Source organism: Pristiophorus japonicus, chromosome 14 (assembly GCF_044704955.1).
Source record: "Pristiophorus japonicus isolate sPriJap1 chromosome 14, sPriJap1.hap1, whole genome shotgun sequence".
Classification (NCBI taxonomy): Eukaryota; Metazoa; Chordata; class Chondrichthyes; family Pristiophoridae; genus Pristiophorus; species Pristiophorus japonicus.
Genome location: NC_091990.1, coordinates 16974940 through 16997929, shown reverse-complemented (window position 1 = coordinate 16997929; position 22990 = coordinate 16974940). Strand labels below are relative to the sequence as shown.

Here is a 22990-nt window from a genome sequence, read left to right as displayed (position 1 = left end):
TTTCAGAAGGCTTTCGACAAGGTCCCACACAAGAGATTAATGTGCAAAGTTAAAGCACATGGAATTGGGGGTAGTGTGCTGATTTGGATTGAGAACTGGTTGTCAGACAGGAAGCAAAGAGTAGGAGTAAATGGGTACTTTTCAGAATGGCAGGCAGTGACTAGTGGGGTACCGCAAGGTTCTGTGCTGGGACCCCAGCTGTTTACACTGTACATTAATGATTTAGACGAGGGGATTAAATGTAGTATCTCCAAATTTGCGGATGACACTAAGTTGGGTGGCAGTGTGAGCTGCGAGGAGGATGCTATGAGGCTGCAGAGTGACTTGGATAGGTTAGGTGAATGGGCAAATGCATGGCAGATGAAGTATAATGTGGATAAATGTGAGGTTATCCACTTAGGTGGTAAAAACAGAGAGACAGACTATTATCTGAATGGTGACAGATTAGGAAAAGGGGAGGTGCAATGAGACCTGGGTGTCATGGTACATCAGTCATTGAAGGTTGGCATGCAGGTACAGCAGGTGGTTAAGAAAGCAAATGGCATGTTGGCCTTCATAGCGAGGGGATTTGAGTACAGGGGCAGGGAGGTGTTGCTACAGTTGTACAGGGCCTTGGTGAGGCCACATCTGGAGTATTGTGTACAGTTTTGGTCTCCTAACTTGAGGAAGGACATTCTTGCTATTGAGGGAGTGCAGCGAAGGTTCACCAGACTGATTCCCGGGATGGTGGGACTGACCTATCAAGAAAGACTGGATCAACTGGGCTTGTATTCACTGGAGTTCAGAAGAATGAGAGGGGGCCTTATAGAAACGTTTAAAATTCTGACGTGTTTAGACAGGTTAGTAGATGCAGGAAGAATGTTCCCAATGTTGGGGAAGTCCAGAACCAGGGGTCACAGTCTAAGGATAAGGGGTAAGCCATTTAGCACCGAGATGAGGAGAAACTTCTTCACCCAGAGAGTGGTGAACCTGTGGAATTCTCTACCACAGAAAGTTGTTGAGGCCAATTCACTAAATATCTTCAAAAAGGAGTTAGATGAAGTCCTTATTACTCGGGGGATCAAGGGGTATGGCGAGAAAGCAGGAAGGGGGTATTGAAGTTACATGTTCAGCCATGAACTCATTGAATGGCGGTGCAGGCTAGAAGGGCCGAATGGCCTACTCCTGCACCTATTTTTTATGTTTCTATGTAGAGGCCCAATCTCCTCAACTTTTCCTCATAGCTCAAACCCCTCATCTCTGAACTCAACCTTGTGAACCTTCTCGTATTAGTGTGGAAACAAGTGGTCTTCGACTCTGGGGGACTGCCTCAGAAGAAGGCGGTCTGCTGGAGGCAGCACTAGGACACGACAGCGGCTCTCGCTGCCCCTGGGCAATCGAAGAGTTAATAGTCAGGGTTCCTGCTCCTCGTGTCGGCTGTGAAGTGGAACTGAAGGAGTTTTCAAGTGAGGACGGTGAGTGTGTTGGGTGTTAACCTGCCATGGGTCAGTGGGCAGCACCCTTGTGTCTGAGTCAGAATGTCGTGGGTTCAATTCCCACCCCCGAGTCCTGTACACATAATCCAGGCTGACGCTCCCAGTGCAGCACCGAGCTACGTTCCCGCTAAGCCGCGCAGCCCGGAGCCGGCTCGTTAAACATGAAATTTTGCGCGAAACTTTGAATGTTAAAGGGGGCCATGCACACCAAAAAAAAAATTGGGGGGGGGGTTGGGGGGAACATTGGTACATGGTCGGATGAGACCTTAAACCGAGGCCCCGTCTGCCATTTCTGATGGATGTAAAAGACCCCACCGCACTAAAGCAAGGAGATTCTCCCCAGTGTCCCGGGGCCAATATTTATCCCTCGACTAACATCCCTAAAACAGATTATCTGGTCATTGTCTCATTGGTTGTGGGAGCTTGCTGTGCGCAAATTGGCTGCCGCGTTTCCTACATTACAACAGTGACTACACTGCAAAAGAAGTACTTAATTGGCTGTAAAGCGCTTTGGGAGGTCCCGAGGTCCCGAGGTGGTGAAGGGGGTGATATAAATGGAAGCAATGTTCCCGTTAGGCCACGCGGTGATCTGGAGGTTCCGCACAGGCCAGTGCATGAGAAACTGAACAGGCCGCGCAGCCTGTTAAAGGGGCTATGCACCCAAACAAAATTAGCGGGAACATTGAATGCACGTCCTTTTTTTAAACTGTGTTCATTCTGTCAGTCATGGCTCAGTGGGTAGCACTCCAGTTGTCCTGGTTAACCCTTGCCACTGGATGAAGGCCTAGCTCTGTCAAGCCCGTGTGGTGGCTAATGTGCAACGGGTCACCACACGTTAAAAAAAATCCACGCACAGGCATCTTCCACCCTTGGACTGGAACATCGGGTCCTTCATTGAAACATCAGTGAACTCATCTCTTTTGGTGTGGAAGCAAGTCATCCTCGTTCGAGGGACCGCCTATGATGATGATATATAAATGCAAGTCCTTTCTCAATGCCAACAATTACCCTTTAAGCGAATAAGAAGATCTTTGAGATTTACTGATCGATTGCCCGTGGAAGCCTGGAGGGCCATTTCTGATTTTGAAGCACAGTCCTGCCCTGGAACTCCTGGAACTCCTTGTCGTGCCTGTAACGCCATCCTCGCACTATGGTCCCGACCCATTAGGGGGGCGGGGGGATGAAACCCCGGCACTCCCTGGTTAACCGGCGAGGAAGGGGGAAAACCCACAAATATTAACGAGGAAAAATGAAGCTGCATTTTTGTACAGACACTGCAGCTATGGACTGGAGGATAGCACGTGGCCAAGTGATACAAGGCGGGGTAAGGCTGGAGCGGCCTTCACTCTCGGCATTAAGTGTGATCCAGACTGAGGTTGGGATGCGACTCGGGAGCTATACTGGCTCCTGTGTGTCAGTCAGCTGCTGTTTCAAGGTGAATGTGCCTCCTTGGACTTGTTATCCCACCTGATTGCTTCCTATTTGTACTCTAGCCCTGGGACATTCCTGGCTAATTTGTGGCTCTATTCTCAGGGTGGTGTTACTTCCTTTTCTTTCCCACACCGTGTTAATTTCCCATTTCATTCTTATTAATCACTGATTCTGCCTGCTGCATTCTCTCTCTCTCGCTATTTTTGCCACCATTTTGCTGTTGCCCTGGTCCTTTATTGATTTTTTTTAACTCCGAGACGTAATTTTCTTCTGTGCTGGATCAGGAAAATTGCATAGAATGATCCCACAGCTGCAAAGCTTTATAACCCCCCCCCCACCACCCACAAAATAAAGTTGTGGGGAGAAAAAAAAGGCATAAAGTCTTACGTATGAGGGGGTTCCAGGAATGAGTCAAATTGCTGGTAAGAGAGGGGAAGTCCTGGATGGGCTACATTCCCTTGCTGTTTTTACACTGTGGGCCTGTACGGTTCCCCCCCCACCCGACAATGGGGACATTCTGCAGCTGGACACATCATGGTTTGCTCGGGATTTTTGAACTGCTTCCCACGAGCAGTTATCTCCGAGCTGCCATCGGAGACAGGAACTTTGCAACAACAGCAACTTGCATTTATATAGCGCCTTTAACCTAGTAAAACTTCCCAAGCCATTTCACAGGAGGGTTATCAATTTTTCAAAAATCTCAATACCCCTGTGAAGCGCCTTGGGACATTTCACTACGTTAAAGGTGCTATATAAATACAAGTTGTTGTTACAAACAAAATTTGACACCAAGCCACACAAGGAGATAATTAGGATCGGTGACGAGGTAGGTTTTAAGGGCCGTCCTAAGGGAGGAGGGAGGTTTAGGGAGGGAATTCCAAAACTTAGGGCCCAGGCAGCTGAAGGCATGGCCACCAGTGGTGGAGCGATTATAATCGGAGATGCGCAAAAGGCCAGAATTGGAGGAGCGCAGAGATCTCGGAGGGTTGCAGGACTCGAGGAGGTTACAGAGACGGAGGCGGTGGGCGAGGCCATGGAGGAGTCTGAAAACAAGGATGAGAATTTTAAATTTGAGATGTTGCTGGACCAGGTACCAATGTCGGTCAGAGAGCACGGGAGTGAAGGGTGAGCGGGACTTTGTGCGAGTTAGGATACGAGCAGCAGGGTTTTGGATGAGCTCAGTTTAAGTCGGGTGGACGATGGGAGGCCGGCCATGAGGGTGTTGGAATAGTCAAGTCTAGAGGTAACAAAGGCACTGATAAACTCCGCAAATTATAGAGAGCCAGGAGCATTGCATATTGCAGAGCCGCCTATAAGGGAAGCGGTTGTGTAATGTAAAAGGGCCCAAAATTCTTCAAGTTCCCTTTTGGACCTAGCTTTTCTTTAATGAATGTGTGTATTGCTCTATATATCTCATGTTTCTTGGACACAGTGTACGGTAATGTAGTGTCTATATTACTAGACTAGTAATCCAGAGGCCTGGAGTAATAATCCAGAGAATGTGAGTTCAAATCTTACCATGAATTGGAATACAGTTTAAAAAAAATATGTATCTGGAAATAAAATGCTGTCATCAGTAAAAGTGAGCATGCAGTTGTCGGGTTGTTGTTAAAACACAACTGGTTCAAGGAACCTGCAGAGATCCAGGTCACTGGGGTGGACTCTTAATGTGAATAGCCTGCAAACCCCCATCATAGGCAGTCCCTCGAAACGATGCTTCCACGCCAAAAAATGGATGAGTTCACAGGTGTTTCAATGAAGGACCTAATCGTCCGGATCCCGAACTACATCCTGAAGGGTGGAAGATGCCTGTGCATGTATTTCTTTTAATAGTGCAGTGGCCGTTGCACACCAGCCACCACACGGGCTTGACAGAGCTTGGTCTTGGTCCAGTGGCAAGGATTAACCAAGACGACTGGAGACCTGCTCTGCTGCACGGGCCCAGTGTGCACACATATTGCAGTGTGGGCTGGGCCCGTGCTGCCCCTGGGCCCTCGGCTCTTCTGGCCCCGCACTCACGCCTCTCCTGGGCCCCGATCACGACGCTCTGGCAAACCACAAGTTGTATCAAACCACCACCAGCCAGTCAACAAGAAAGCCCGTGCTGCTCAGGACAATGAAGGTGAGAATAAATTAAAAACATTTGTAGAACCCTCATTTGTAAGTGTCTTCGAACCGTACAGCACAGAAGGAGGCCACTCGGCCCATTGTGCCTGTGTCGGCTCTTGGAAAGAGCGATCCAATTAGTCCCGCTCCCTGCTCTTTCCCCATTTCAAGTAGACATCCAAATCCGTTTTGAATCTGCTCCCAGGCAGTGCCTTGCAGATCTCAACAACTTGCTGCGTTAAAAAAAAATTCTCATTTCCCACCTTGATTTTTTCTTGCTGCCAATTTAAAAAAAAATTGATCTTAAATCAGTTTGTCAGCTGTGGCTCAGTGGGTAGCACTCTCGCCTCTGAGTCAGAAGGCTGTCCCTGGGCCCTCGGCTCTTCTGAGTCAAGTCCCACTCCAGGAACTTGAGCACATAAATCTAGGCAGACATTCCAGTGCAGTGCTGAGGGAGCGCTGCACTGTCGGAGGTGCTGTCTTTCGGTTGAGACGTTAAACCGAGGCCCCCGTCTGATCTCTCAGGTGGATGTAAAAGATCCCATGGCACTATTTCGAAGAAGAGCAGGGGAGTTCTCCCTGGTGTCCTGGCCAATATCTATCTCCCAATCAAAATAACAAAATAACAAAAACAGATTATCTGGTCATTATCACATTGCTGTTTGTGGGAGCTTGCTGTGCGCAAGTTGGCTGCCGCGTTTCCCAGGTGCTGTAAACTTCTATGATTACAACAGTGAGTACACTCCAAAAGTACTTCATTGGATGTAAAGCGCTTTGAGATATCCGGTGGTCATGAAAGGCGCTATATAAATGCAAGTCTTTCTTCCTTTCAGTTTCCTCCAGTTACCGACCCCTCTGCCAGTGGAAACAGTTTCTCCCGAGCTACACTATCATAGTTTTGAACACCTCTATTAAATCTTCCAATAAACTTCTCTGTTCTAAGGAGAATAATCCCAGCTTCTCTAGTCTCTCCACGTAAACTGAAGTCCCTCATTCCTGGTACCACTCTGGTCAATCTCCTCCGCAACCCTTTCCAAGGCCTTGACATCCTTCCTGGTGTGGTGCCCAGAATTGGCACAATAATCCAGCTGAGGCCCAACCCGTGAATGAGAAGGTACCTAATATTCTGATTGTCATTTAAGAAACAAGGCGATGTAACAGTGGGGAGAGTGTAGGGTTTTTGTAGTTGGATGAATTTAGATGGGCCATAATTACCTTGCAATCGAAGTTTATCTCTGCTGAGGGAGGCTGTGTGCATAGAGACATCTAGTGGTTGTAAGTGAGTACTGCGAAATTCTGCCAAATCATGGGAGTGCTTGCATATGAGCACTTTGATGGCTTAAGGAGCACATATCTTGTTTAATTATTTTCCCTTGTTTCTTAAAGATGGCCATGCTCCCAATCGATAAGCTGTTGGAAAGTGCACGGCTGTGCATGTCTGGGAGAACAGGTCTAAGGTCAGCTGTCCTGCCTCGCCCACCTCATGGTTGAACAGCCCGGTGACACTCATAAGAACATAAGAATTAGGAACAGGAATAGGCCATCTAGCCCCTCGAGCCTGCTCCGCCATTCAACAAGATCATGGCTGATCTGGCCATGGACTCAGATCCACTTACCTGTCCGCTCCCCATAACCCTTAACTCCCTTATTGGTTAAAAATCTATTTATCTGTGACTTGAATACATTCAATGAGCTAGCCTCAACCGCTTCCTTGGGCAGAGAATTCCACAGATTCACAACCCTCTGGGAGAAGACATTCCTTCTCAACTCGGTTTTAAATTGGCTCCCCCGTATGTTGAGGCTGCGCCCCCTAGTTCTAGTCTCTCCGACCAGTGGAAACAACCTCTCTGCCTCTATCTTGTCTATCCCTTTCATTATTTTAAATGTTTCTATAAGATCACCCCTCATCCTTCTGAACTTCAACGAGTAAAGACCCAGTCTACTCAATCTATCTCACTCGGTGTCTCGGTGAATACCATTTGGATGAGGTACCAGAAGGCGGCTGGCCTTCAGGAGAGATGGGGAGAGAATTGGAAGTAGAACAGAAGTAACTCTTTTACTAACATTTAGGTGAGTGCAGTGGTTGGAGACTGGATCAGACTCGGATTGATGACTGTTAGAAGCAATCTGGTTATTGCGCCACTGAGAAGGCCAAGAATTTATTGATTAAGCATCTGGGTCTGGGAAAAATGTCAGGGAAATGGACTTTAAGTGACTGAAATTCTAGACTAATAAGTTGCATCTTGTAAGCTTGATTTTGTAATGGATGGGAATCATCCCAGATAAGTACTACACAACACATACATTGATGGATCAGTAACAATACTCAAGTGATGCAGTGTCCCCAACCCCAACCCCAGCTCCCCCCCCCTGCCATCTGTCATGGTGGCACTGACTCTTACTTCGGGTACAGTCCCACCGTCACTGGCTGCTCTCCGGCACCCATCTGCATAGCTGTTTTCTCCCTGAGTTCTATTTGGGTATCTGACTGCAGATACGGGAAAGTAACTGGTGGAGCGAAACTGAGGGGAGGACCAGTCTGGGTTTTGCTCTACAAGTTAGATTACTGGTGATACACCATCATCATCATCATCATAGGCAGTCCCTCGAAATCGTTTCCACTCTAAAAGTGAGTTCTCAGGTGACTATACAGTACAATGCGGGAATTACAGTCTCTGTCACAGGTGGGACAGACAGTGGTTGAGGGAAAGGGTGGGTGGGGAGTCTGGTTTGCCGCACGCTCCTTCCGCTGTCTGCGCATGCTCTCGGCGACGAGACTCGAGGTGCTCAGCGCCCTCCCGGATGCTCTTCCTCCATTTAGGGCGGTCTTGGGCCAGGGATTCCTAGGTGCAGGTGGGGATGTTGCACTTTATCAAAGAGGCTTTGAGGGTGTCCTTGAAACGTTTCCTCTGCCCACCTGGGGCTCGTTTGCCCTGTAGGAGTTCCGAGTAGAGCGCTTGCTTTGGGAGTCTCGTGTCAGGCATGCGAACAATGTGGCCCGCCCAACGGAGCTGGTCGAGTGTGGTCAGCGCTTTGATGCTGGTGATGTTGGCCTGATCGAGAACACTGACGTTGGTGCATCTATTCTCCCAGGGGATTTGTAGGATCTTGCAGAGACATCATTGGTGGTATTTCTCCAGCGATTTGAGGTGTCTACTGTATATGTTCCACGTCTCTGAGCCATATAGGAGGGCGGGTATCACTGCAGCCCTGTAGACCATAAGCTTGGTGCCAGATTTGAGGTCCTGGTCTTCGAATAATCTCTTCCTCAGGTGACAGAGGGCTGCGCTGGCACACTGGTGTTGGACCTCGTCATCGATGTCTGCCCTTGTTGATAGTAAGCTCCCGAGGTATGGAAAGTGGTCCACGTTGTCCAAGGCCAAGCCGTGGATTTTGATGACCGGAGGGCAGTGCTGTGTGGTGGGGTCAGGTTGGTGGAGGACCTTTGTCTTACGGATGTTTAGTGCAAGGCCCATGCTTTCGTACGCCTCAGTGAAGATGTTGACGATGGCTTGGAGTTCAGCCTCTGTGTGCAGACGCAAGCGTTGTCCGCGTACTGTAGTTCGATGACAGAGGATGGGACGGTCTTGGATCTAGCCTGGAGGCGACGAAGGTTGAATAGGTTTCCACTGGTTCTATAGTTTAGTTCCACTCCAGCGGGGAGCTTGTTGAGCGCAAGATGGATTTGTATTTATTTGGCGCCTTTAACGCAGTGAAATGTCCCAAGGCGCTTCACGGGAGTATCGAGATATAATTTGACAAGCATACAAGCCTGTAAAAGAAAGAAAGCCTTGGATTTATATAGCGCCTTTCACCACCTCAGGATATCCCAAAGTGCTTTACAGCCAATGATGTACCTTTGAAGTGGAGTCACTGCTGTAACGTAGGAAACGCAGCAGCCAATTAGCGCACAGCAAGCTCCCGCAAACTGCAATAAGATAGCTGACCAGAATCCTCTGTTTGTAGTGATGATGGATGAATATTGACTAGGACAAGTTCCCTGCGCATCTTTGAAATAGTGTGATGGGATCTTTTACATCCACCTGAGAGAACAGACGGGGCCTCGGTTTAACGTCTCATCTGAAAGACGGCACCTCTGACAGTGCAGCGCTCCATCGGAGTGTCAGCCTAGACTTTGTGATCAAGCGCTTTTACCATTTAAAAGCCGGAGAGCGTTCTGTGCGTGACCAGACCCCGCGCGGCCGCGCAGCTCAACAACCGCCATGTCCCTGTGACTCGGAGCCGAGAGTGCGACGCGCTGAGCAACCGCAGCAGTAGATCCTGGATTCCACCCCGGGCACGGAGTTAGCCCATCTCAGCTGGGGCAGTGGTGGGAAGTGCTACAGTTGGCTTTGCTGTCTTGAGCTAGCAAGGGGAACAATCAGTTGGGTTTCTTGCTGACCCCTGCTCGAAAGCGCACAGATGTGGGTACAGGCATAACGTTTCAAATCCGGCAACCTGGGGACCGAGACCCGTGCCGATTTTTGGATTTTTTCGGGTTTTGGAAAAAGAAAATCAAGAGCGTGCGTATGCTACCGAGACAGACCAAGTACTAATCGTGGCGGTGGGTCGGGCCGGGTCAAGGGTCATTCGGCAAGGCTCGGACTAATTGCACGCATTTAAAACTTGGCGGCGATGCCGATAACTAGTCCAGCCCACCGGTTTTTGGACAATAATTCCAGATTTTATTTTACTGATTATCAAATGGGATTTTGTCAAAAATGTCCGATTTTCGGAAAGCTGGCGTTGTACCTGCATCGGGCCGAGAGCGGGAATGGCATTCCTTCCTGTTGGACTGGCACCGTCGACACTCACACCCTCGTGTGGCCATTGAGTTGAGGTCGCCGAGAGCTGTGCCGCCCAGCGCAAGTCGGCGCTTTAAGGTAAGGAGGAAAAGGGAGAATGTGTCTCTTTGTTGTTTTAAAAAGTTGAACTTATTTTTGAAAAGGATCTGCACACGCACTTGGAGCCTTCCGATAAAGGCCCCAGTGTCACCTCTGGAAATAAGTCATGCCACCTCAGACCACATGTGGCAGGAAGTAATCTCACCAAATACTCGCCAATTATTCAAAGTATGCCTTCGATGCATAATATGATGGCTATAGGGCAGTAACCCCATCGAGGAGTCTGGATGATGCAGACATTAACCTGACCCCTGGATAAGGTACGTCTTCAAACCATCCGGTAAATTTTCATATGGATTGGAGTCAATTGTGGGGTATTTTTGGCCGTAAGAACAGAAAGTGATGCAGGTCCATCAGCGTCTGAAAGAAAACGAAGGTTAAAGTTTTGCCGGCTGCTTTTATTTCCCGGGATGTGCGCGATGCGGGCGAGACTGCCTTCATTGCCCATTCTGCGTTGGTTCTTCTTCAGTGTTGTCATTGTTTTTACAACCAGCCTACGTCAGAAGGCTGTTCCCTGGATTTTTCCCGCAGCTGTCGCTCTGTAAAAATCATGTCCGTCGTGCCCCGTAGCGGACAAAATCTGCACCGTGAATCCAGGAGGAGCTCCTCAGTCACAGGGAGAAGACGGTTGCGGAGGACTCCAGTGACGACTTTCCCAGTGGCTGACAACAGGGAGATTCCTCTGTAGTTGCCGCAGTCGGACTTGTCCCCTTTTTTAAAGATGGTCACGTCACGAGCACTGCATCTCTTGAGATCTCCCGGCATGCTCTCCTCCCTCCAGATGAGAGAGATGACATCAGAAGGCATTAAGAATCAAAGCAGATAGCGTGCGACTGGAATTACGCAGTAGGCCAGCCCGGGTTTAAAAAAAAAAGCAAGACTTGCATTTATATAGCGCCTTTCATGACCACCGGACGTCTCGAAGCACTTTATCAGCCAATGAAGTACATTTGGAGTGTAGTCACTGTTGTGATGGGTAGGAACAGCAGGTTCCCTTCCCTGAAGGACGGTAATGAACCATTTGGGTTTTTGATGCCGAGCTGGCATTTTTCATAATTTCTTCTGGAGTCGGCACATAAATTAGCGGCTTTATTGCATTTAATTCTGCACGTCGTCTGGGTGGGATTACCCTGAATCCAGGGCCGCGGCTGACAGGAGTGGATGGTGCACCCGAGTGTTGATATATGATGATGTTGTCCTCACTAAAAAATGAATAAAAGAACGTGAGGAGAGTTGGGGATGAGGAAAGTTATTTTGGCCCATCAAAACGCATCCTTCCAGTTCAGGGGTGTCTATGCTTTTTGTTCTCTAGGTTCCGAGAGGTGTGTACTATGGAGCTATGGGGGTCGGGGTGGGGTCTTGGGGCAGGAAGTGTCTGACGTAATGTTTAATTTGCATATATCTCTGCTAGTGATGCAAACAAACCTTCCACTAATGAGGCAATTCCACCATGGAACCCTCTCCAAACCACCAGGCCCATAAATTCAAACAGGACAAACTAACAAATAAGAAGTGTAAGCGCAAATGGGACTGAGTTGCCTGGGTTTTAAGGGCCAGGTCGCCACGATGGGGGCAGAGGAGGGTGGAGAGGGGAGGCTGCAGGTTAGACATCCCCGTTCTGTTGCCTTACTTGGCAGATCACTTCAAATGTGTCCCACTATCCTCTTTCGAGGGAGGCAGGCAGGGTGTCTGGAGTCGAGGTGGCCCCAAAATGAAAGTTCAGGCCCAAGTGGTGGACTTGGTGCTCTGATACCCGAGCCAGGCTGGTCCACAACACTCCAGGGCACGAGTCAGCTTGGCTCGCTAATGCAGTCTGGTGGGGTAGACCTGTCACTATGGACTGGAATTCTTTCCACTTGGCTTCAGATGATCTTGCAGGCCAATAATTTGATTATATTTAGCGAGATTGGTATATCGCCAGCAAAGTCCTCAAAATTGGAATGACTTGGGTGCAGTTATACTGTCAAAATTGTCAGTACTATCTCACTGCCAAGTGCTTTCAGCTATTGCAGTGATGGAATAACGACGGAGTCAGCCACTGATCTGACTCATGCAATGCAATGGTCTGAGATCTCTTCAGGTAGACTGATGCGTACCAGTTGTACTTGGCATTGCGCGATACAGATCAACCAGGATCGAATTTGACTGGTAAAACAGGCTCGAGGGGCTTGAATGGCCTACTCCTGTTCCTGTGAGTCTGAAGCCAGGCAGGTGCCCGGTTGGGTTTAAAAAGTGGGTGCGTTGGTAGCACTGCCGCCTCGAGTCCGAAGTTTGTGGGTCCATGCTTCATGTCGGGTGCATGAGCACATGATCGAGGTTGGCACTTCAGGAAGCAAGGATATACTTGCCATTGAGGGAGTGCAGTGAAGGTTCACCAGACTGATTCCTGGGATGGGGGGATTGTCCTATGAGGAGAGATTGAGTAGACTAGGCCTATATTCTCGAGTTTAGAAGAATGAGAGGTGATCTCATTGAAACATACAAAATTCTTACATGGCTTGACAGGATAGATGCAGGGAGAATGTTTCCTCTGGCTGGGGAGTCTAGAACCAGGGGTCACAGTCTCAGAATAAGGAGCTGGCCATTTAGGACTGATGTGAGGAGAAATCTCTTCACTCAGAGGGTGGTGAATCTTTGGAATTCTCTACCCCATAGGGCTGTGGAGGCTCAGTCGCTAAGTATATTCAAGAGAGAGATCGATAGATTTTTGAATATTAAGTGATATGGGGATAGTGCAGGAAGGTGGAGTTGAGGTCGAAGATCAGCCATGATCTCATTGAATGGTGGAACGGGACCGAATGGCCTACTCCTGCTCCTAATTCTTATATTCAGTGAAGTACTGAAGAAATGCTGCACTGTTGAAGGTGCTGTCTTTTGATTAAACTGAGGGCCTTGTCTGCTCTCACAAATAAAATATAAAATATCTGTTTGTTGAAGAGCAGGGTAGTGCTCCTGGTGTCCTGGCCAGCATTTATCTCAAAAGCAACACCACTAGAAAACAGTTGATTTAGTTATTTATCTCATTCCTGTTTGTGGCATTTGGCCGTACACAAATTGGCTCCAGCGTTTCCCTTCATTACAGTAGGAACGACACTTCAAAAATTCTTAATAGATTGTAGAGCGCCGTAGGATATCCTGAGGTTCTGAAAGGTGCTATATAAATGTAACTTCATTCTATCCCTTTTCTAATTGGTGAGTTTGGCCTCTCGTGTCCAACCTCTCAAAACATTGGAATTTTAGCAGGAAGTGAAGATGTGTGTGGCCTAGGCCTGAACTTACATCTTTTTCTCGTTTTTCTCCTATCTCCCCTCATGCCCGCTCCAAGCTCATCTTGTCCAGATGAGATCCAGCTCCTGCTCTGTCAACCCGATTCCTACTGATCTGCTGACCACCCAACTTTGCTTCCTGGCCCCCTGTGCTAGTTGATATTGTAAACGGTTCACTCTGATTGGGTACTGTCCCTCCGCTCCCTTTCAAATATGCCATCGTGACTGAGTCCTCAGAAAAAATACCCTGGTTCCCTCTGTCCTTGCCAACTACAGCCCTATCTCCAACCTCCTGTTCATCTCCAAAGTTTTGGAGTGTGTTGTCACCTCCCAATTTAAGTACCCATCTTTCCTGCAACTCCATGTTTGACCCTCTCTAAATCAGGTTTTCGCCATGCCATGACACTGAAGCAGCATTAATCAAAATCACAAATGACATCATCTGTGACGTGGTGTACAATCCTCATCCTTCTCGACTTGCCTGCAGCCTTTGAGACGGTGGACCACACCATTCTCCTCCAATGTCTCACCGCTGTTGCCCAGCTGAGCGAGACTGCCATCGCCTGCTTCCACTCTTACCATCATCATCATCATAGGCAGTCCCTCAGAATCGAGGAAGACTTGCTTCCACTCTAAAAATGAGTTCTTAGGTGACTGAACAGTCCAATACGAAAGCCACAGTCCCTGCCACAGGTGGAACAGATAGTCATTTGAAGGAAAGGGTGGGTGGGACTGGTTTGCTGCACGCTCTTTCCGCTGCCTGCGCTTGATTTCTGCATGTTCTCGGCGATGAGACTCGAGGTGCTCAGCGCCCTCCCAGATGCACTTCCTCCACTTCGGGCGGTCTTTGGCCAGGGACTCCCAGGTGTCGGTGGGGATGTTGCACTTTATCAGGGAGGCTTTGAGGGTGTCCTTGAAACATTTCCTCTGCCCACCTTTGGCTCGTTTGCCGTGAACCAAAGACAACCAGAGATTCTCTTGCAATGGCTTCTCTTGCCACCCCCACACCTGTGGAGTTCCCCCAAGGATCTGTCCTTGGCCTCGCTCCTATTTCTCATCTACATGCTGCCCCTTGGCGACATTAACCAAAGGCACGACATCCAGTTCCACATGTATGCTGATGACACCCAACTCTAACTCACCACCCTTCTCTCAACCCTCAAAACTGCCTCTGTTTTGATACGCTGCTTATCCAACATCCAATAGATTTTTGGACTTTAGAGAAATTACGAGATATGGGAATCATACGGGGAAGTGGAGTTGAGGACGAAGATCAGCTATGATCTTATTGAATGGCGGAGCAGGCATGAGGAGCCACATCATCTACTCCTGCTTATAATTCTTATGTCAATCCTGGATGAGCAACATTTCCTACAATTAAACACTGGGAATATCCAAGCCATTGTCTTTGCCCCTGCTATAAACTTAGCCACTGATTCTGTGCCCCTCCCTAGACCGTTCACCTGCTCAGTGTGCGGGAAGGGATTCAGTGGGTCATCCGACCTGCTAAAACACCAGCGAGTTCACACTGGGGAGAGACCGTTCACTTGCTCGAGGTGTGGGAAGGGATTCAGTCGGTCACCCAACGTGCTGAGACACCAGCGAGTTCACAAGTGACTGCAGGGGTTTGATTCTGCTGTTATTGCTGCTGTTATGGTACAGGTACTGAGCAAGGGGACATCGGGGCTGGGAGTGCGGCAGAGTGATCATGGTGAAGTGGGCGGTGGATCGCGGGGTCAGGTCAGCGATTGCGGGAGTCGGCAGCGAGGAAGGACTTCAATTTGTTCATGTCGGAGTTCTGCACGTGCACCACCTCATTGAAACACCTGTGAACTCATCCCTTTTTGGTGTGGAAGCAGGTCACCCTCTATACGGGGGACTGCCTAATAGTACTATACCCCCTCCCTAGCCACTGATTCCATCCCCCTCCCTGGCCACTACCTCAGGCTGAACCACACAACCTTGGTATCCTATTTAACCGTGAGCTGAGCTTCCGACCCCATATTCTCTCCATTCCAAAGACTGCCTAATTCCACCTCCATAAAGTTGCCTGCCTCCGCGCTCTCCTTCGTCCCACCATTGGCAGCCGTACCATCAGCTACTTGGGCCCTGAGCTCTGGCATTCCCTCCCCAAACCTCTCCACCTCTCTCCTCCTCTAAGATGCTCCTTAAAACCTACCTCTTTGACCAAGCTTTTGTCCTGTCCGAATAGCCCCTTCTTTGACTCTCTGCCAATTTTGTCCAATTATGCACCTGCGAAAGCGCCTCAGGACATTTTGCTCCGTCAGAGGCGATCTATGAATGCAAGTTGTTTGTAAGAACGCACATCTCCTGAGCTCTCACCTGACTAAGTGCAAAAGTACAGCTGTTGGGGAGTGGGGGATGTGACCCTCTGCCCAATTGTTTTGACATGCTTCTGTTCTCCTCTGCCGCTGTTCCAAATTCTGGAATTGCTGCTTACATTCTCTCTCTGGTTCGTGTGCAATTTGCAGCCTTTAATATAATTTTGGGTGCTGCCGGCTGCAAATCGCACTGTGCAGCTCTTTGTGGCAGTGCCCTGCCTTCGATTCTTAGCGCCCCAGTACGGTTTGCTCTCGCCAACGCGAGTGCAATTGCGACGATAGCCTACAACGAAAAATCAATTTTTAATTGCGCAATAGCTTAGCAAAGCCGCTCATGGAAACGCAAATGAATGCTGTGCAAATCAGCAGCACTTTTCGTAGTTTCCAACCTTTTGCTGACAAAGTCTGTCTACAGCATGCGACTCAGGTTGCTGTTCCTCTCCAATTTGTTTTTCTGCTTTCTTTTTAACGAGTGTTAAATTACTGGAGGTCATAGTGTAAATCTACAAGAAGAAAAATTAGGCCTAATTTGTGGTTGCAAGGATTATATTGTCAATACAGGATACCTGAAAGGGGGGGGGGGGGTATTGGACTGGTAATACCCCCTCCCCCTCCCCTCTTTAAATTGACTTTTAACACATTTGCAGAGATGAAGAATATAAATATCTAATTATTAAATGATTTGAGGGATGGGTTTTGGGGAAATGAGGATGTCACCTGTTTCCAAGAGACTGTAAGTAAAGGTTCAAGTAAAACAAAGGCAGGAGTGGGGGGAGGGAGGCTGCCCTCACCCAGGATGCTTTGCGCCCGAGTGTCCCAGTGTAGCGCCATGTTGTAAAGAAGGAGGACTGAGAGGGGCCGCAATCCGCTGCAATCCGCCCGCTCTGCCTGTGAGTATCCCACCTCGAGCCCACCCATCGACGGTCGGAACACCCAGCGACCCTCCGAGCCCGATATTGGGGGGCGACGGAGGGGCAGGGATTTGTGCGCGGCTCGTTTTCCTCCAGCGCCCCTTTCTGCCCAGTATTTTGGGCTCGGGGGCCATTGTTGTAATGTGTGTGTGTGTGTGTGTGTGTGTAGGGGAGTGGGGGGAGGGGGGGAAAGGACAAGGCAGCATTGTAACTCGTTTTAAAGGGGGGGCAAAGGGGGTACATTTTAAGGGGCTCCCCTCCACCCCTGTACAAAGCCCGAGGGCTAAAGTTTGTGGAAATTTGCTGGTTGAATTATTTCAGGAAACGAGGCTGTTACAATGGGGAAGGAAGGCTAGTTTCAGTGCATGAAATACTGGGGTTGTTTTCATAATTGCAACATCAATTGAAATATTTGTTTACTTTTTAAAAGCTTGAAATGTAGATTTGAGTAAAAGGGTTGTGAAATGTGTGTGGTGTGTGTGTATTCGATGTGGAGGGCATTGCACTTGTGTAAGACGTAAGATTTGTTGTTTAAAATATTTTTTAATATGTAATATATGTTGCCACTTAATTAATTTTTTGATCTAAATTTTCTGTGCGTGGTGGAATGAGTTATTTTGGTTTGGAGATGGGGTATAAATGGTTGCCTCAGAGGAAACATAAACATTTTAGTAAGTTGTAATTGCCATGTTTTTAATGCTGATAGGGCGAATATTGAAATTGATGAAAGCTAGTTTGTGTGCAGAATCAGTTGGGTTCAATATTTCGACCAGAAAATGAGATCTGGTACTGTCTAAAATTCAGATGTTAGGGAATTTTTTCCTTTGTAGGTGTTGGTGCAGTCCTGCCAGGCCTGTAATTAGGAAAGTTGTATGCTTTCTGCATATGTCCCAACTGTAGCTATCCCTGAAGCTTACTTTGGGTTTAAAAGACAATTTTTAATTTTATTTTTCTGCCTTGTATATGCTTATAGGATGTATATTTTGCATTAATTGATAAAACAACTTTTGTTTTGAGGTGTATGTTGAACATCACTTTTTTTTGCTCCAAGTGGATGTAGATTTAACTGAGGATCAAAGATAGTTGTATACAAATCCATTTTGATTAAACAAAAAACCCAATGAATTGAATTATTTCTCTTGGGTGTAATTGCGCATAGCAAATATTTTAACTGGAAAAATGTTTTGTTGAAAGATGCAAAAAATGCATGAATTTGATTAGTTGGGTAATATAATTCCCCTCACCTTGTTTTAATTTTTAAAAATATATATCTTGGGCTTAATGTTCTTTTTTTATGAGGCTGCGTGTATAAAAAGCACAGTTGACAAGGAGTGTGAATTACATGGAATTAAGAGTCAAGGAAGCTTGTTTTAATCAAACTGCAATTTAACACCTTCCAGTCAATCCTGTTTTGAATGTGTATATTTTTAATAAATACATGTTCAAACACATGGATGTTGAGGTGAGGCTGCAGGTTCATCTGCTATTTAAAACCATTATTTAAAATAAACACACTCCATTCAGTAGAGATTATGGAAAAAAAAGCTGGGCAGGCTGGAGATTTGCAGTAGGAGCAGAATATCCCCCAACATGCACTTAATATTTTACACTATGCATTTCAGTTTCAAATCTAGGCCTGTTTCTCTTTGTTGAATCTGTATATTCTGCAGTGCCAAGACACATGGAGAATGCATGTTCAGTGCATGTCAAATATCATGACTGTATTTTGAATTTCCATGTTAATTTTTTTATTTAATGGTGAACTTGTACTTTGGCACATGGAAAATATAGAGTGTAGGGGTTACATTGACATGTGCTGTTCAAAGATGTAATTAATTTTAAAAACATAGATGTTTTTCTGGCATGTGCCTCTGAATGTATGCATTTGATTATTTTTTAAATGTAAAATAGATTGCAACACATGGGGTATCTTGAGGGGGGGGGATTCACGTGCTGTTCAAAGCCATTTTGAAGAAAACCCTTCTTCCTGTTCAGTTCTATTTTCCATTTGTTAAATGTAGATGTTGATTTTAATACCTGGAGAATATTGGGGATGGATGTTCGTGTACTTTATTTCTGAAAGCCTATTTTCAAAAAAAGGTTCATGGCAGGTGGGGGGGGAGAAGCTCCTTTCCATTCGCAAGTCACATTTTCATGTGATCATTTTTAAATTTACAGTAAAATATATTCCAGCACATGGGCGGGACTTGCATGTTGACGTGCCCATTTTCAGTGAGAACGTGCTGAGAGCAATTCTGTGCATTTTTTGCTTTGTTTTTTCAAACAAAACTTGGGATTTTAAATACATTTTTAAAAAAAAAAGGAAATGTTTTTTTCCTTTTATTTAATGCACTTAAAAAATTTTTTTTTGCAATTCTGTGCATTTTGTTTTTAAAAACAAAACCGGATTTTAAATACATTTTATTAAAAAGCAAGAATGTTTGCAGTTCTGTGCATCTTTGTTTATAAAAACAAAACTTGGGATTTAAAAATACGTTTTGTATTAAAAAGCATGTTTTTTGGCCTTTTTATTTAATGCACTTTAAAAAAAAATATATTTGCAATTCTGTGCATTTTGCTTTGTTTTTAAAAACAAATATTAAATACATATTTTAAATTAAAAAGCAAATGCTGTTTGGTCTTTTCATATAATGCACTTTTTAAAATGAAAGCAAATGCTTTTTATTTAATGCACTTTAAAAAAGAATGCCTGTGCTTTTATAATGTGTGTGTGTGTTTTGTGTTGCAGGTTTAGGTGGAATGGTTGCTCCCTGTGTGTTGAAGGTATGAATGAGGTGCTCTGGCAGGACTCCCTCCCCCAGCAGCAGTATCAGCAGCAGCAGCCGCCTCAGGACAGTCTCGGTAACAGCGTCGCTCACAACATGCCCGTGGTGTTGACAGGACCGTCGGCCGCCGGCCCCCAGCAGCAGCAACACGCCGCCTCCCAGTCGCTGGCCGCCGCCTCGGTCTCCACGCAAGGCCCCGGCTCGATGGGGCCTCCGGCGGTGGTGCCGGTGCCGGTGGCGGTGCCGCAGGCCCTCGCCTTGGCCGCCGGCCGCTCGCAGGACGATGCCATGGTGGATTATTTCTTCCAGCGGCAGCCCGGGGAGCATCTGGGAGGCGGCGGTGGAGGTGGTGGAGGCGGCGGGGTGGCCGGGGGTGGTGGCGGGGGAGGAGGAGGAGGAGGCGGCGGCGGAGGAGGAGGCGGCTACAATGGCAAGCACCGCTGGCCGACAGGAGACAGCATCCATGTTGAACATCACCAGGTCAGTGCCTTGTGTGTGTGTGTGTGTGTTACCCAAAACATTTTCCAGTCCCTCCACCCCAAGAATAGCATTTAAAAAAACACCATGGCAGGCCATAAACACCTCTGTTTGTATTTGCTGATGTATATACAGGTTGAACCTCCCCTCATCCAGAACTCATGTATCTGGCACCACCCCTCGTCCAGAACCATTCCTGGCCACTCCGACATGAACAAATTGCAGTCCTTCCTCGCTGCCGACTCCCGCAATCGCTGGCCTGACCCCGCAATCCACCGCCCCCAACATGATCTGTCTCCCGCACTCCCAGCCCCAAGCCAGCCAGCCAACCCCGATATCCCCATGCTCAGTACCTGTACCATCCAATTTTAACGTGACCACCCCTCGTCCGGAAAAATCCCGTATCCAGAACAGGCTAGGTCCCGCGAGTTCCGGATAAGTGAGGTTTAACCTGTGTGTGTGTGTATATATATATATATTCCATCAATGGGCATGAAATTGAGAATATTAATCTTTCTGAAGTCAGAAGGTCGTCGTGGGTTCAGGATTTGCACAGAGTAAACAGCACAGAAACAGGCCATTCGGGCATGCATGTGCACACTAGGCCCATACAGCGGAGCTTGGTCTTCAGTCGTCTTGGATAACCCTTGCCACTGGACCAAGACCTTGCTCTGTCACGCCCGTGTGGTGGCTGGTGTGCACCGGCCACCACACGTTAAAATAATTCACGCCCAGGCATCTTCCACCCTTCAAGATGTAGTTCGGTACCTGGAATGTCAGGTCCCTCATGGAAACATCTGACACTTTTTTTTGGTGTGGAAGCAGATCATCCTCGACACGAGGGACTGCCTAATACTATTCGGGTCAACTGGTCTATGCCTTTCCTATATTACAGCACTGACTACACTGCAAATGTACTTCTTTGGCTGTAAAGTGCTTTGAGACGTCAGGTGGTCGTGAAAGACGCTATATAAATCCAAGTCTTTTCTTCCTTTCACTTTCCTCTGGTTACCGACCCTTCTACCAGTTGCTCTCTGTCTACTCTTAGTTTTGAACGCCGCTATTGAATCTCCCTGTAACCTTTTCATTTCTAGGGAGAACAATCTAGTCTCTCCTTGTAACTGAATTCCCTCATCCCTGGCACCATGCTGGTAAATCTCTTCCGCAACCCTCTGTGTTTGTTCTCCACACAAGCCTCCTCCCAACCCTCCTTATCTAACCCTATGACCATATCCTCTTTCTCTCTCTCCCCCCCTCAAGTGCTTATCTAGCGTCCTCTTGAATGAATCCTCTTGTTCAGCTCAACTGCTCCTTGTGGTAGTCAGCAACGTTACCTCGTAATCTTTTTGGGCTGCGCAGCCCATTCAAAATTCTGCCAATGCATGTTTTTTCCGTTTAAAAGCCAGCGAGCCGGCTGTGCAGAGCCTCCAGAGCAGCACAAAGGGAACATTGGTAATGAGTTCCACGTTCTTACCACCGTTTGGGTAAAGAAGTTTCTCCTGAATTCCTTATTGGATTTATTTATATTTATGGCCCCAGTTTTGGTCTCCTCTACAAATGGAAATAGTTTCTCTACATCTACCGTATCAAGCCCTTTCATAATCTTAAAGATCTCTATCAGGTCACTCTTTGGCCTCTTTACTACAGAAAAGAGCCCCAACCTGTTCAGCCTTTTCTCATAAGTATATCCTCTCTGTTCTGGTATCTTCCTTGTGAATCTTTGTTGCACCTTCTCCAGTGCCTTTTTTAAATAATATTGAGACCAGAACTGCGCACAATGCTCCCAAGTGTCGTCTAATCAAGGTTGACCACACTTGGGAGTTTTCGAGCCCAGAACCTGGGCTGCCACTTCAAAACTTGCATTAATATAGTAAAATATCCCAAGGTGCTTCGGTGCAGTACCGAGGGAGTGGAGCTCCTTTGAAAGTGCCAATTTTCAGATGGGACGTTTAACCTCTGCCTGTTCAGGTGGTCGTAAAAGATCTTACGGCCTGGTATCCAGGCCTACATTTATCCTTCAAGCAGCACTATCAAAATCAGATTATCTTGCCCTTAGCGCTTTTGTGACCTCCCTGTGTGTAAATTGGCTGTTGCATTTGCCAACTATGCCGACACTTCAAAAGTAATTCATTGGTTGTAAAGCATTCCGAGGGTATTGAATCGAGCTTGGGAATGGTTTCACAGGCACCGTCTTGCACTTTGCCAAAGCAGCGTTTCCTAATGTGAGACAGGGGACAGTGGTGGTTACCGGGTGTGGGATGATTCAGCTCGGGTCCATCCTGTCTTCACCACACGTGCGCTCTTTACATCCAGCAGGATTCACTAGATATTGATCAGGAGTAAAAATTCTTGCTGAGTTCCCGCCACCCCCTACCCCCCCATTGTCACTGGGTTGGAATCCTGAAATGTTTCATCTAACACCATCGTCAATGCACCATCAGTACAAAGACTGCAGTAGCTCCGAGAGAAGGCCAACCATCACCTTTTCAGCAATTAGGGATTGGCAATAAATGCTCAGCATTGCCCACATGCCAAGAACAAATTAAAAACACACAGGGCTGCCCTCGTTGAGATCGGCTAACTGAACGTAGATCAGTGATCACTCATGCCTGGTAATATTTTGACTTGGCACTAGCTGAACTATTGGGACAGGGCACTTGTTTTGTATACAAATGGATTTTTTTTCTTTGCTTAATAAATGTTTGTGCAAAAATTACTTTTCCACTTGGGGGAGGTACAAGGGTGCTGGTGCTGTGAACCTCACCGTTAGGAATGCATAAAAACATTTTTCTCTTTTTCAGTGATGCCTCCCGAGTCATCTCTCTAGTTTTTGCATATATTTGATAATGTGCTGTTTTGCTGTATACGTCATTGCTACGTGGGTTCCTGTTGATCACAGGCTGAGTGTCCAGAAGTATTGAGTAGAGGACAGACTCTTAACGTGAACATCTCTGATAGATGACATGAGGGAGACTGGTTTTTAGTTTGAGTATACTGTAGAACTGTTTATATTTGTGCAAGGAAACGTTCACCTGGGGTAGTGCACGTGCATAATTGTGTGAAGCCAAAGTTGTGTAGCCCAGCGCAGTGTACAGGATCGTTCTCATAGATCCGCTCGGCCAGTGAAAAGTGCAAGGATAATTTTAACTATGAACGTAACCATTGTCAGCAGCGTAGATTGAGAGAAAATCAAACTTGATGGCTATTGTGACATTGCATGCTAACTGATTGCAAAGAAAAGTATTCTACGCTCTGCTAATAAACCTGAGTTCATATTTTAAGCTCCCCCAGT

At 47.1% G+C, this 22990-nt stretch overlaps 1 protein-coding gene across 8 annotated transcripts in view; it reads left to right on the top strand.

Annotated features, from left to right (window-relative positions):
- The window catches only part of pum1 (pumilio RNA-binding family member 1), a 157450-nt gene that overhangs the window by 35893 nt on the left and 98567 nt on the right, over window positions 1-22990 (top strand). For 6 of the 8 annotated variants that reach the window (XM_070898958.1, XM_070898956.1, XM_070898954.1 and 3 more), the window contains exon 1: window positions 19621-19701. The exons of 1 other annotated variant lie outside the window; for it this stretch is intronic. Coding sequence is in view for 1 of the 7 variants with exons in the window: in XM_070898959.1 (XP_070755060.1) it covers window positions 19222-19561; window positions 19640-19701 (402 nt within the window). In the remaining 6 variants the exon portion in view is untranslated. Of the gene's footprint in view, window positions 1-16330; window positions 16415-19184; window positions 19562-19620; window positions 19702-22990 lie in introns of those variants that run through there. One more of the 8 variants, XM_070898959.1, reaches the window with a different exon arrangement.